Source organism: Mercenaria mercenaria, chromosome 9 (genome assembly GCF_021730395.1).
Source record: "Mercenaria mercenaria strain notata chromosome 9, MADL_Memer_1, whole genome shotgun sequence".
NCBI classification, from domain to species: domain Eukaryota; kingdom Metazoa; phylum Mollusca; class Bivalvia; order Venerida; family Veneridae; genus Mercenaria; species Mercenaria mercenaria.
Window position 1 is genome coordinate 3,234,763 of NC_069369.1, and position 14,650 is coordinate 3,249,412.

The 14,650-nt window shown below is 37.4% G+C and overlaps 1 protein-coding gene across 1 annotated transcript in view; it reads left to right on the forward strand.

The window, feature by feature from the left end:
- Nucleotides 1-4,801: 4,801 nt before the first annotated feature.
- LOC123546362 (short/branched chain specific acyl-CoA dehydrogenase, mitochondrial-like) overlaps nt 4,802-14,650 on the forward strand; it is a 33,588-nt gene continuing 23,739 nt past the window's right edge. The window contains exons 1-3 of the mRNA XM_045332566.2: nt 4,802-4,869; nt 10,975-11,137; nt 14,407-14,507. Coding sequence (XP_045188501.2) covers nt 4,849-4,869; nt 10,975-11,137; nt 14,407-14,507 — 285 coding nt within the window. The 5' untranslated portion in view covers nt 4,802-4,848. The remainder of the gene's footprint in view (nt 4,870-10,974; nt 11,138-14,406; nt 14,508-14,650) is intronic.

A 14,650-nucleotide genomic window follows, 5' to 3' on the forward strand; every position in this document is an offset into this window, starting at 1 on the left:
CTTGCGTTTTGTTATTGTTTACCCCACGTATCTATATTTTACATATCTTTTTATTATCACCAAAAAAGAAACGTAATAATATTTGTAACAATTTAATATTTTGAAAAAGAGAAAATGAAATTAGAGATTGTTTTTCACGAAAAAAATGTACGTCTCATACCATTTACTAGTCCTACGCAGAAACTGTAAAACACCACAAATTAAAGGGCCATAACTCCAATGAACCTTAACATTCCAACTATAGGCAGTGGTAACTCCTATGAACTTTGCATGCTTTGGTAGAATTCCAACCATTTGTATAGGAGAAGTAGCGACGATAAAAAAAAATGATGTTAAGGGACTTGATTCCGCTGAAAATAATTAATCATGATAATATGCACAACTACGGTCGTGAGGTTTTGGTGAAATTCTGCCTAGTTGTATATGGAAAGTAGTGTAAACACTGTAAAATATATGGAAAGTAGTGTAAACACTGTAAAATATGACAAATTAAGAGCCGTAACTCTGCTGAAAATGTTTGATTGAAATCACACAACATATGACATAAGGCCCAATAATAGAAGAGAAGAGGCCAAAACATCATAAAATTTGAAGAATCAAGTGCCATATGCAAAACTAGGCCTGGCAATGAACACTTGTGAAATTTGGAGGAAATCCTTCAAGTTGCGTTGACATTCTGTGTGACATACAGAAGGACAACACTTATTAATATGTCTTTCCCATTATGTACATTTAAGAGACGTAATAATTATATTGAGTATGTCAATTTAGGAACTTTCTATATTTTTTCTTCTCTGCACGTAGTAGTATTTGCGTTCTGTGCATTCGTCCGATTGATTCTGGAGAGAACATGTCTCATGATATTCATTTTGTTAGCTCGACTATACGAAGTATATGTATAGCCATCCTACTCACCCCGGCGTCGGCGTCCTTCTGCGTCCTTCTGCGTCCTTCTGCGTCCTTGGTTAAAGTGTTATTGTACTTTGTCTTTTTTTCTCTTAATCTCTTTAATTACTTGATGTATTTGCTGCAAACTTATTTTCTTATTTGAGGTTATTCCTCATCATCACCCACGTCATCTGGCACAAGAGCCATAACTCTCGCACCAATATTTTATGAATTATCCTTCTTATTATACCTAGAATTTCAGGTTAAAGTTTTGGTCACATTTACTCTATCTCAGTTGTTACTAAATTGATTCGATTTAAACTTAAAATATTGTTCCACATCATCAACCACATCGTATGGCACAAGGTCCATAACTCTTGCACCAATTTTTAATTTAATGAATTATGCCCCCTTTTTATGCCTCCAAAGGGAGGCATATTAGTTTTCAACTGTCCGTCCGTTCGTTCGTTCGTTAGTTCGTTCGTCACAACGTTAACTTTTTGCATGAAGGCACTTTACTCGCGAACCACTGCACCCAGGACCTTCGAGCTTCATTCGCTGATAGTACTTATTGAGTACACGACCTCTACTGACTTTGGGGTTACCACGTCAAAGGTCAAGGTCACAGGGGCCAATGTTAACTTTTTGCATGAAGGCACTTTACTCGCGGACCACTGCACCCAGGACCTTCAAACTTCACATGCTGATAGTACTTATTGAGTACACGACCTCTACTGACTTTGGGGTCACCACATCAAAGGTTTAGGTCACAGGGGCCAATGTTGTATTTTTGCATGAAGGCACTTTACTCGCGAACCAGTGCACCCAGGACCTTCAAACTTCACATGCCGATAGTAATTATTGAGTACACGACCCTTACTGACGTAGGGGTCACCACGTCAAAGGTCAAGGTCATAGGGGCCAATATTAACTTCTTGCATGAAGACACTTTACTCGCGAACCACTGTACCCAGGACCTTCAAACTTCACATGCTAATAGTACTTATTGAGTACACGACCCCTATTGACTTTAGGGTCACCATATCAAAGGTCAAGGTCACCAGGTCAAAGGTCAAGGCGCTGCGGGGGCATTTGTCACCATTAGTGACAGCTCTTGTTATTTAGAATTTTAGTTTAATTTTGATGCATTTTCACTATATATCTGTTATTTCAGAAGGGATTTGATTCAAACTGAAAACAATTGTTCGATATCATCAACCACATCATATTGCACAATGGTCACAACTTTGGCACCAATATTTCAAGAATTATGCCCCCTTTTTACATAGAATTTTAGGTTAATTTTGATGCACTTCCACTTTAGTTTTGTAAATACTTAATAAATTTGATCAAAACATAAAATAGTTCTTCCACATTGACGTTCTCATCATATGGCACAATGTTCATAATCTATGCAGCACTTCACTGACACTGTCCTTGTCTAATGAACCTGTTGTTTGTCTTCGGTTTTTTTCTGATCGTCCGATATTTTGATGCAGTAAGGGATAGCAGATAACAGGTGTATATAACGTGGTGTTACTGGTAAAGATATGGTAGCTGCTTTTCTTGACGATAAAGGGTACTACTGAAGTTTATGAATTTGTCAGAGTCTTCGTGGAGGAAAATGCTGTCCCTAGCGGAGAAAGCATGCAGGTATGTCTGCAGAGGAAGCTGTTGTCCACGTAGAGGAAGACTTGAGGGTTTAATTTTGTATGGATTTCGTTTGTATGAAGCAGGACGAGAATTTGACGACAGTATACATATAGTTTGCGAGATAGCAGATACAACTGATACCGAGTTCGAGGATCCACCGGCAACTACAGGTTTCATCAGTTTATCGGTGAGACCTTTGATTTTGATTTTAATGTAGTCACGTAGCGCTTCATGAGTTTGGAAGTGTAATGCAGTTGAGAAATATTGGCCTGTAGTTACTCTGACCTTTCTTATACACGAGTATGGAAACAACGACTGCACTTTTGCAATTTCAGGTAAAGCCACTAGTTTCTAGGAATATGTTGAATAATTTAATGAGGATTGGTGATAACTCTTGGTGTAGTTCTTTAATTAAGTATTTTGGCGATATTTCATCAAGATCCCAGGCTTTGTTGCGTGACAGCCTTCTTCTTCTTTTACGATAATGGCCTCGTTCAATTACTGATACATTTTGGCCATGCGCGGGGGGTTAAGAAGTGAAAGACTATCAGGTTTTCCAAGCTACTCAGTCCACCTAGTACTCCCTGACAGTAGGTGATACAAAAGATGCAAAACCTAACACTTTATAGCCCTATGTACATACATAAGCTTTAGTGCAGGGAAAGAGAAATATTAGTAGGGTTAAAAACAGGATAAAACACTTAGTATCTAAGCCTTAACAGTGATTCTTGACAACTTCGACATATATTGAGATCTCAAACATCTTAGGTGTTGATATGGGCCCTCGAAAATAAGACATTCCAAATATGACCAATAAACAAGGCTTATTCCCTTTCAGGCGGGGTTGGGATTCTTCAATTCTTATGTACAGTTTATCACGTTTACGTTTTTTCCTAAATTGATGAGGGTTAACCAAGGGTCAGATCAGTTCCTGACTGAATGGTTTTGTTTGCTTGAAGTCAACCCTTGAGCAGTTCAATGCCGCTATTTGCAAGATTGAAAACAATTCACCATAACCTTGCTCTGCACCTCTGATTTTGTCTTTTAAATCACTTAAACATTTTCCTTTCCCTTTATTTTGGTCCGATTTTCTTTTCTTTTTCTACTAACAATCTTTGTGGCTTTACGCGCAAGTGTCTACGTTCCTGTAAAGGGTTAGACAGTAATGGAAGATAGATAGAAAATAGATATTACAAATATATTCTTCTAAAGGTTAAGGTAAGCTTTATTTAATGTCGCATATAATCCAACATACAACACGAGCTACAAAACTCTTGAGCGACAAATTAGGTATCGGCATAGTAACAGATACTTACATGTGCTTAGTTTACCTCCTGGTAAAACCCTTTCAGTGCTGAGTGGCAAGCAAGGGAACTATCAGCACCATATTTTTACGTCTTTGTTATTACGCGGCCGTGACCTCCCGCACTCAAAGCGGACACTCTTCCACTTGGATATTGAGGCGGAATGGTAAAAGGAATGTCAGGTGTAAGATTATTCCATAGGACTATATAGTGCTGGGGGAAAAGGAGTATTTGTAGTAGTGAGTAAGTTGCAGAGATTTTCCTGTAAAACAGCGGAAGATAATGGCGTGATTGCCTAGTTAGGGGGAATGAGATAATCTTCCATCGGAATTGTAACCAGCTGATTTGAGATTTTATACATATATGTAATATAGATCTAGAGAGGCGGGAGTGATTGCGCCGGAGATCTAGTCCGCGCCATTTTAGACTATTTTAGACTATTTATTAGTAGCATATCAGAGACACTGGAGGTGCAGTCAAAGTCGGACATAGCCAAACGCGCTGTCCATCTTTGGACCGCTTCTGTTTTGTCTATTTGGGTTTGCATGTTTGTGTGTATGGAGACCAGACTTAATTCGCTTTGGTCTCACGAGGGTCAATCCAACTCTGTCTCTGACCACCACCACCGCTCATGCTTTCTGAAAGTTTCTGCATCTATTCGATTAAAAATATGTTTTATAACATTAATATGGAATGATAAATTTACAGGTTGTTTTATCCTTCTGTGTATATTTTCATACATTCCTGTTTTTATTTTTAACAAGCTGTATATATTACTGCTCTTACTCTTTTAACAACATGAATATCATGTATCATGTAACATAGCAACATGCTTTTAACAACTGCCCCGACCTCCCAGTTATGATCAGAAATTGATTGTTGGGAGTATCCCCGTAGATGTAGATGTAGACATTCAGTTTTTTATAGCCAAGATTTAGTGTGTTCTTACCTAGAGTAGTTTTATGGGCTGTAATTTTTACGGCACCGATTGAACAAGAAAGAAATGACATCTAAGTTTTTAAAGGTGAAAATGTTTTCTTTTGCACTATTATAGTCAGATGTTACGATATGATTTGTTTAATGAGTCATTGATTAAATTGTCAGTTGCACTGTCACTTGTCTTAACTTGATATATAAGTTGTTACATAACACAGTTTTGTAAGTGGTATAGAAACCGGACAGTAGCAGTAAAAACTGATGATCTCTGCCGAATTGAATATGAAATTTTATCGGTGATTTCCATCAGTAACCGTTTCTTACTTGAGCAGTAAAATGAATTCAGCAATTATGAGCACAATCCAATTCTAAAATAATGATGAAAAGCATAAGAAAACTTAGCATATTGTTTTAATCCTTCAATCCTGTGAAAACACAATTGAATAAAATATTTCATTAATTACAATAACTCTTCATTTGTCAGGTTTAACTTTTTTTATACGCAGTAAGTTTTCACCACAATGACAACTGAATTTCCCTATAAAATAGAGTGTGTGTCTTCAAGTGAAAAAAATGGGCTGGGGAAATATTTGACATTTGATTTTAATGGTGTAAGAACTATCTGTCAATGCATTCTAGGCACTTTTATTTATTTATGTGTTTTTAGAGGATTTCACTTGCAGAACATTGAATTTCAGTCTTCTGGCAGAATAATGTATTTAATTTTTGCTGAGGTACAGACAGTCAAGTTTCTAAAAATAGAAATGAGTTGGGTATTTTCAACAGTTTGTGTGATTTCATTAGGGAGCGAAACTTACTATGCAAGAATTTTCTTTTAAGGCCTAACTAATCTAAAGGAACCAGCGTGGGAGCCATCTGGTCTAGTCACGTAATGGCTGCCAGGTATTTGAACACTAATTTTTCACTTGGCATGGCAACAGAGGTCTAAATTGAGGCTAGTTTTTGTTTAAATTTCATTGTGGATGTATTGTTGACATTTTGGTAGGAAAAATGGGAGAGCAGGTTGTATTTGGTGAAGTCAAGCTCAATTTTAGTATGAGTAGTACTTCCAGGTCACAGCAGTGTGATTTTGATGTCAGTTTACAGTAAGTAAATGTGACCAGAGAAATCTCTCTTAGAAGATACATGACCCCTACTTTTTTCTTCATTTTATATCAGTTTTATCATAACTCTTTAAAATGAGGTAAGGATTTGTTCTCTGAGATGGGTCTAGCTATGTTTGGTAGCTCTTTGAAAAAGGTCAATTTTATATAGAATATATAGGAAAAACTATTTAGGCTATTGTGACCTTAATAATCAAAATTTAATTTCATTTGAGAGTTTTTTCTTTGGATTGGAATTTTGTTTGCTTTTAACTGGGAAAAATGGAGTATATTTGGCATTAAAAATTGGCTGATTACATTAAGCCTCCTGAGACAGGTGTAAAAAACCCTGAATAATCAAAGAAATACTGTAATCAAGGTCTTCTTTCTGTTTGGTCATATACATGTATGCATTTCTCTTTGCATTTTAGCTCGACTATTCAAAGAATAGTCCAGCTATTCTACTTACCCTGGCGTTGGCGTCAGCGTCACACTTTGGTTAAGTTTTTGCATGCAAGTACTTACAGCTATCATTTAAAGGCATATAGCTTTGAAACTTATTTTTTCTTTTTCTAGGTCAATTACCAACCTCACTGGGTCAAGTCCCATAACTCTGACATATATTTTGAGCAAATTATGCCCCCTTTTGGACTTAGAAAATTCTGGTTAAAGTTTTACATGCAAGTTACTATCTCCAAAACTAATGCAGATATTGAATTGAAACTTCACATGTGTCTTCGGGGTTATAAAACTAGTTGATAGCACCATGTCCCATAACTCTGTTCTTCATTTTGGCCAAATTATGCCCCCTTTTGGACTTAGAAAATTCTGGTTAAAGTTTTGCGTGCAAGTACATACAGCTATTACTAAAAGGCATATAGATTTGAAACTTATTTTTTCTTTTTCTAGATCAATTACCAGCCTCACTGGGTCAAGTCCCATAACTCTGACATGTATTTTGAACAAATTATGCCCCCTTTTGGACTTAGAAAATTCTGGTTAAAGTTTTACATGCAAGTTACTATCTCCAAAACTAATGCAGATATTAAATTGAAACTTCACACGTGCCTTCAGGGTTATAAAACTAGTTGATAGCAGCAAGTCCCATAACTCTGATATGCATTTTGGTCAAATTATGTCCCCTTTTGAACTTAAAACTCTTTTGATATTTAACCTTTTTGGGTAATATTTTCCTGCTTCTGGGACAATATTTCGAATAGTCGAGCTTGGCTGTCTTACGGACAGCTCTTGTTAATATCTGTTTTGTTAAACGAAAGTAATAGACAGCCATAATTTTAGCCCATTTTATCTCCCATTACAAGCCTTAAATTGGCAGGCATAATGCTTAATGGCAGTGAATGATCCCACATGATTCTTAGGACAGTGAGTCTTTGGTTAAGATTACAGTAACTTAGTTTAAAAGGAACATTTTCCACGGCACTAGACAACTTTTGGGGACAGATACCCATACCCTCAGGAATGGGAATTTTTCGTTGTTTGAAGACAAAAAGGGGAAGTTTTTAGCCATATAGATGTTACTACTTTTAACACTTATTATGTCTCCCCCAGGAGACAGATTGTTTTTGCCCTGTCCGTCCGTCCTTCCGTCCGTCCGTACGTCACACTTCATTTCCGAGCAATAACTGGAGTACCATTTGACCTAGAACCTTCAAACTTCATAGGTTTGTAGGGCTGCTGGAGTAGATGACCCCTATTGTTTTTGGGGTCACTCCGTCAAAGGTCAAGGTCACAGGGGCCTGAACATTGAAAACCATTTCCGATCAATAACTAGAGAACCACTTGACCCAGAATGTTGAAACTTCATAGGATGATTGGTCATGAAGAGTAGACGACCCCTATTGATTTTGGGGTCACTCCGTCAAAGATCAAGGTCACAGGGGCCTGAACATTGAAAACCATTTCCGATCAATAACTAGAGAACCACTTGACCCAGAATGTTGAAACTTCATAGGATGATTGGACATGAAGAGTAGACGACCCCTATTGATTTTGGGGTCACTCCGTCAAAGGTCAAGGTCACAGGGGCCTGAACATTGAAAACCATTTCCGATCAATAACTAGAGAACCACTTGACCCAGAATGTTGAAACTTCATAGGATGATTGGTCATGAAGAATAGACGACCCCTATTGATTTTGGGGTCACTCGGTCAAAGGTCAAGGTCACAGGGGCCTGAACATTGAAAACCATTTCCGATCAATAACTAGAGAACCACTTGACCCAGAATGTTGAAACTTCATAGGATGATTGGTCATGAAGAGTAGATGACCCTTATTGATTTTGGGGTCACTCCGTCAAAGGTCAAGGTCACAGGGGCCTGAACATGGAAAACCATTTCCGATCAATAACTAGAGAACCACTTGACCCAGAATGTTGAAACTTCATAGGATGATTGGTCATGAAGAGTAGATGACCCCTATTGATTTTGGGGTCACTCCATTAAAGGTCAAGGTCACAGGGGCCTGAACATGGAAAACCATTTCCGATCAATAACTAGAGAACCACTTGACCCAGAATGTTGAAACTTCATAGGATGATTGTACATGCAAAGTAGATGACCCCTATCGATTTTGGGGTCACTCCATTAAAGGTCAAGGTCACAGGGGCCTGAACATTGAAAACCATTTCCGGTCAGTAACTTGAGAACCACTTGACCCAGAATGATGAAACTTAATAGGATGATTGGTCATGCAGAGTAGATGACCGCTAACGATTTTAGGGTCACTCTGTTAAAGGTCAAGGCCACAGGGGCCTGAACATGGAAAACCATTTCCAATCAGTAACTTGAGAACCTCTCGACCCAGAATGTTGAAACTTCATAGGATGATTGTTCATGCAGAGTAAATGACCCCTATTGTTTTTGGGGTCACTCCGTTAAAGGTCAAGGTCACAGGGGCCTGAACATTGATAACCAGTTCCAAGTAATAACTTGAGAACCACTTGACCCAGAATGTTGAAACTTCATAGGATGATTGAACATGCAGAGTAGATGACCCCTATTGATTTTGGGGTCAGTCTATTAAAGGTCAAGGTCACAGTGGCCTGTTCATGTAAAATCATTTTTTGGAAATAACTTGAGAACCGCTTGACCTAGAATGTTGAAACTTAATAGGATGATTGGACATGCAGAGTAGATGACCCCTATTTATTTTGAGGTCACTTGATCAAAGGTCAAGGTCACAGGAGCCTGAACAGTGACTTGAGAACCACTAGGCCAAGAGTGTTGAAATTTAGCGGGATGACTGGACATGCCAAGTAGATGATCCCTATTGCAGCTAACCATCAGTGTCTCTTTGACTTTCGCTCCTGACCCCTATTGACTTCTTGCCTATAGGACTTTGCATTGGGGGAGACATGCGCTTTTTTACAAAAGCATTTTCTAGTTAATACTGTTTTCAATCATTACTAACTAATGTAACTATATTGCAGCAGTAACCTTCCTTAGAGGCACTATAATATAACTTGAAAGAGAGTACATATCTAGTTGTGTCAAACAACCTATTATCAGGGGAATTTCTTCTGAGAAAGGGGAAAATAAACATATTATTTTATGATTGGAATGGGGCCCATATTCGGCCCCAAAACAGCCAAACCAGTGCCCTGTTTTCAATGTACAGCTTTTAGCTTTGAGGTTTCTCTGTCATAAGTCATTGCCACTGTCTGACATGTGAAATTATATAATAGTGGTGGTCAGCCTCCCTCTTTGTTCAGTTTCAATTTCCCTCATAACTTCAGACTGCTTGGACTTGTGAATTTCAAAATTTGATAGGCACATTGCTTCAGGTTTGTTAGGGTAAGCCTATGGATGAACTTGTCAACATAGACATTTTGTGAAGGTATTGCATGGTATCTATAAGCTGTTCTCTCAGGAACTTTTTGACTAAATACCTTGGTCAGTATAACACTAAACCTGGTCTGTAATATTCTGACATATGCCTCTTAAGCTTTTCAAACATTCCCACTTGACTGCTTTTAGAGGCTACCAGATCTTTTAAACAATTTTCTTCATGAACCACTTGATGGGTTTTCTCTAAACTTGTCTGTTAAACATTCTTGCATGGACCTTTTTCAAGCTTGTTCTAACTATTCCACTGGACTGCATTTAGGGGCCAACAGAGATCAAAATATTAAAATCTCTCAACTAGTTCTTCTTATGAGCTGCTTCATTGATCATTGATGATAACCAAAGTTGGTCAGAAACAAGGTCAAGGTCAAAAGGTCAAGCTCAGAAACAGTTCAAAGGTCAAAACAAGGTTAAATGATCAAGGCAAGGTGTTGGGACTTTGAGCCATCATTGCCCACTTGCTCATTACTTTTGACTAGTAGCATCTTTGATTAATCCCCCAGCTTGAGTTGGGGGTGGTTATAGGAATGGTCTCCGTCCGTACATAGCAATTGTGTCCGCTCCATAACAATTATGTCCGCTCCATATAACTTAAACCCCTTGAAGGATTTTCATGAAACTTTGGTCAAATGATCACCTCATTAAGACGATGTACAGAACTCATGAGTCAGCCATGTTGGCTCAAGATCAAGGCCACAGCTCTAGGTCTAAGGTTTGAGCCTTCCATTTTGTGTCCGCTCCGTATTTTCTAAACCCCTTGAAGGATTTTCATGAAATTTGGGTCAAATGATCACCTCATCAAGACGATGTGCAGAACTCATGAGTCAGCCATGTTGGCTGAAGGTCAAGGTCACAACTCAAGGTCAGAGGTTTGAGCCTTCCATTTTGTGTCCGCTCTGTATCTCCTAAACCATTCGTAAATAAATTTATAAGTTTGTGATATTCAATAACTGATCTACATGCCAGAGTTTCATTGATGAATTGTATACTCATGATTCTTTTTATATTAAACTTATTTCTGCAATCTCTCAGCATATCGCTTGGAACAAATTCATTGATGTCGTCATACTTGGACTATAAAATATACTTAAAAACGTCAATGCTTCCACCCAATACCATTAACCCTTTCACTATCCATAACAGCAGCAGGGGATATAGCTGTCTTTCAGACTGCCTTGTTTGTATAAACATGGAATGTATAAACACGTTATAAATGTTTCTTGCAGGTGGCATGGCAGGGTCGAGGTTTTTTGCAGAAGACTGCAAGCAGACTGCATGGTGTGAGACAGGCGGGTGTTCTGACACCACAGCTTCAGATCAGTCCAGAAAATCTTGTGTCACCTCCAGTTGATCTGTTCACAGAGGAAGAACAAATGATGAAAGATACAGGTATTGAATAAAGTTAAAGGAGATATTAGTTACAAGCTTTTTTGTGTTTTGCTTGCTTTAAATACAATTAGGAAAGACATTCAGGATATGTTGACATTTGAAAATGAAGACTTTACATATATCATGTATATTGGAGGGCTACCATTCCTCATTTAGACAAATATAAAACAAATATATCATTATTACTAGACTGTTCGAATTGAAAAATTTGTACCAAAATGCAAGTTTTCGTTATGGGCACCAATGGGAAAATCATGATTTTGATAACATTTTTGATGAATATATATTTGTCTGCAATATAGATTTTAATGAAACTTCTTAAAGTCGTACATAACATATGATCTATCAAAAACAAGCATATTTTTGAGATATTTTCTCCTGATTAAAGAGTTCAGTACATTACATGCTGATTTCAAGACACTATTTGGACATATTTAATGTGTTACACATTTTAATATCATATTTTATCTTAAGAAAGATAGTAACATTGGCATTTTTAGCTCGACTATTCGAAGAATAGGGGAGCTATCCTACTCGCCCCAGCGTCGGCTTGAGCGTGAGCGTCACACAAATGTTAAAAGTTTGCGTACCACCACAAATATTTTCAAAGTCCATTGAGGTATTGCTTTCATATTTTGCATACTTGTTAACCATCATGACCCCAGTCTGTAAAAAGGAGGAGGCAACTCTATCAAGCATTTTGACTGAATTATGGCCCCTTTTCGACTTAGAATAAATGTTAAAGTTTGCGTACCACCCCAAATATTTTCAAAGTCCATTGAGACATTGCTTTCATATTTTGCATACTTGTTTACCATCATGACCCCAGTCTGTAAAAAAGAGGAGGCAACTCTATCAAGCATTTTGACTGAATTATGGCCCCTTTTCGACTTAGAATATGCTTTGAAAACCTGAGTTATTAGATTGGGGTAGATGTCGGTCTGGCGGGCCGGCGGTGGCGCGGCGGCGGCTGCGACGTCAAACTGGTGTTTCCGGTCAATAACTTTTGTTTCGGTAAAGATATTTGAATAAAACTTGGTATGTATGTAGCTTATATCAAGACAAAGGCTGGGATTGATTTTGGGGTTTCTGGGGTCAAGGTCAAGGTCACTGTTACTTAAAATAGAAAAAGGGTTTCCGGTCAATAACTTTTGTTTCGGTAAAGATATTTGAATAAAACTTGGTATGTATGTAGCTTATATCAAGACAAAGGCTGGGATTGATTTTGGGGTTTCTGGGGTCAAGGTCAAGGTCACTGTTACTTAAAATAGAAAAAGGGTTTCCGGTCATTAACTTAACTTAGGAATGAGCTATCATGATGAAACTTGGTGTATAGAAAACTTATATAAAGTTGTAGCTTGGGATTGATTTTGGGGTTTCTGGGATCAAGGTCAAGGTCATTGTTACTAAAAATAGGGTTAGGGTTAGGTTAGGGTTAGGGTTAGCATATCTTCTACATGCATGGAGGGATTTTGATGACAGTTGGCACAATTGTTCACCATCATGAGACGGAGTGTCATGCGCAAGAACCAGGTCCCTAGGTCTAAGGTCAAGGTCACACTTAGAGGTCAAAGGATACAAGAATGAAAACTTTGTCCGGAGCATATCTTCTTCATGCATAGAAGGATTTTGATGTAACTTGGCACAATTATACACCATCATGAGACGAAGTGTCTTGCGCAGTTCCCTTCTTTAGAATTACTTCCCTTTGTTGTTACTATAAATAGCTTATATTGTAACTTTTTCATTACTAGACGTAGGGAAAAATCGAGACCACTTTTCTGTAGTACAACATGCATGTTACATCCAATTTTGAGGTGTATTTTGACCAATCTCTACCTGGTAAGGATTTCTGTGTGGACGTACAATTTTTTTTTTTTGTATTTTTTTTTTTTTTTTTAAAGGTGGTCAATCACATTTAAACAACATTTAATGACATTTTTTACTTTTTGTATATTCTGGTAGAGAATTATTTAAGGAACAAAAAGACCGATTACATAGAGTTAGATTCCTATTTGAAATGTATATTTTATTATTTTTATAAAATTTTGTAATTACTCCCCTTTAATATGAAAGTATATAAAAAGCTGGGTATTTCTTTTTATTTCGATAAATGTCTAGTTTTACATTTGCATTTGATAGACATATCAACTATTGAACAATCTGAACCAAAATGCAAGCTGTGTGTAGCTTCTGAATTCATTTATTTCCAGTCTATCTTGGTTGCGCAACCAAGATAGGCAAAGGGTGGTAATATTAATTTTTAAACTTGCGTTTCTAGTGAATTCCATCTAAATACATAATTTTTAATGCAAATATATTACAAATATATTACAATATGTCTAATATTTATACATTTCCTTAGGCAAAGTATGTTTATCAAATTTATACTTATGATAAAATAACTCTATCTTGGTTGGGCAACCAGGATAGGAAAATGAAATTTTAAAAATACCTCCAGTGAAAATCTAATTTGTATTAAGTGTTAAGTGAACATAAATGAGTGTAAATGATCAGATGCTAAAGTTTCGAACAAATCCGTTACATGGCCAAAATCTGATTATCCACCTTTAAGATTAACTTCCCTTAGTTGTTACTATAAATAACTTATATTGTAACTTTTTTATAATTGACCGTAGGGAAAAACCAAGACCACTTTTCTGTGGTACAACATAGTTGTTACTTTCTAATTTTAGGTGTATTTTAAGGTATCTCTACCTGGTAAGGAGTTTTTTTGTGGACTTAGAAAAACAAAAGAATTACAATGATTACTAAACAACCACAAAATTAAAATTACATCTGCAAATACAGGTGCTAGAGTAAAGAAATTTGCTGTAACGGGCGTATATTGTGACATTCTGGCACTCTTGTTTATTCTTATGAAAAGTGTTGAAAACCTGGTTTCGTGGCATTGCTGCGTTCTTGTTCTATGTTATCCGGAGAAATGACGTTACACCATTACATCTGATTACTCAGACATGCAGAACTACCTTAATATTGTAGTATTATCTTGATTATATAGTAATGAGCCGCACCATGAGAAAACCAACATAGCGCATTTGCAACCAGCATGGATCCAGACCAGCCTGCGTATCGCGCAGTCTGGTCAGGATCCATACTGTTCGCTTTAAACCCCTATTGCAATTAGAGAAACCATCAGCGATCATCATGGATCCTGACCAGACTGTGCGGATGTGCAGCCTAATCTTGATCCATGCTGGACGCAAATGCACTATGTTGGTTTTCTCATGGTGCAGCTCATATTACAGTTGCTAGGTTTGCTGCTGAGAAGATTCAGCCATTGGTTAGAAAGATGGATGCTGAGAGTAAGATGGACCAGTCAATAATTGATGGCATGTTTCAGAATGGGGTAGGATTTCTTATAGTCTTGTAAATCTATAATTGTGAAATTGAAACCTTATACCTTACTGCTAATGTTTTGGCTTGGACAGTGTGGTTAAAACCTTTGCCACAGGTTTCACATTTTGGTTGGCAACATGAGCAGGCAGGCTT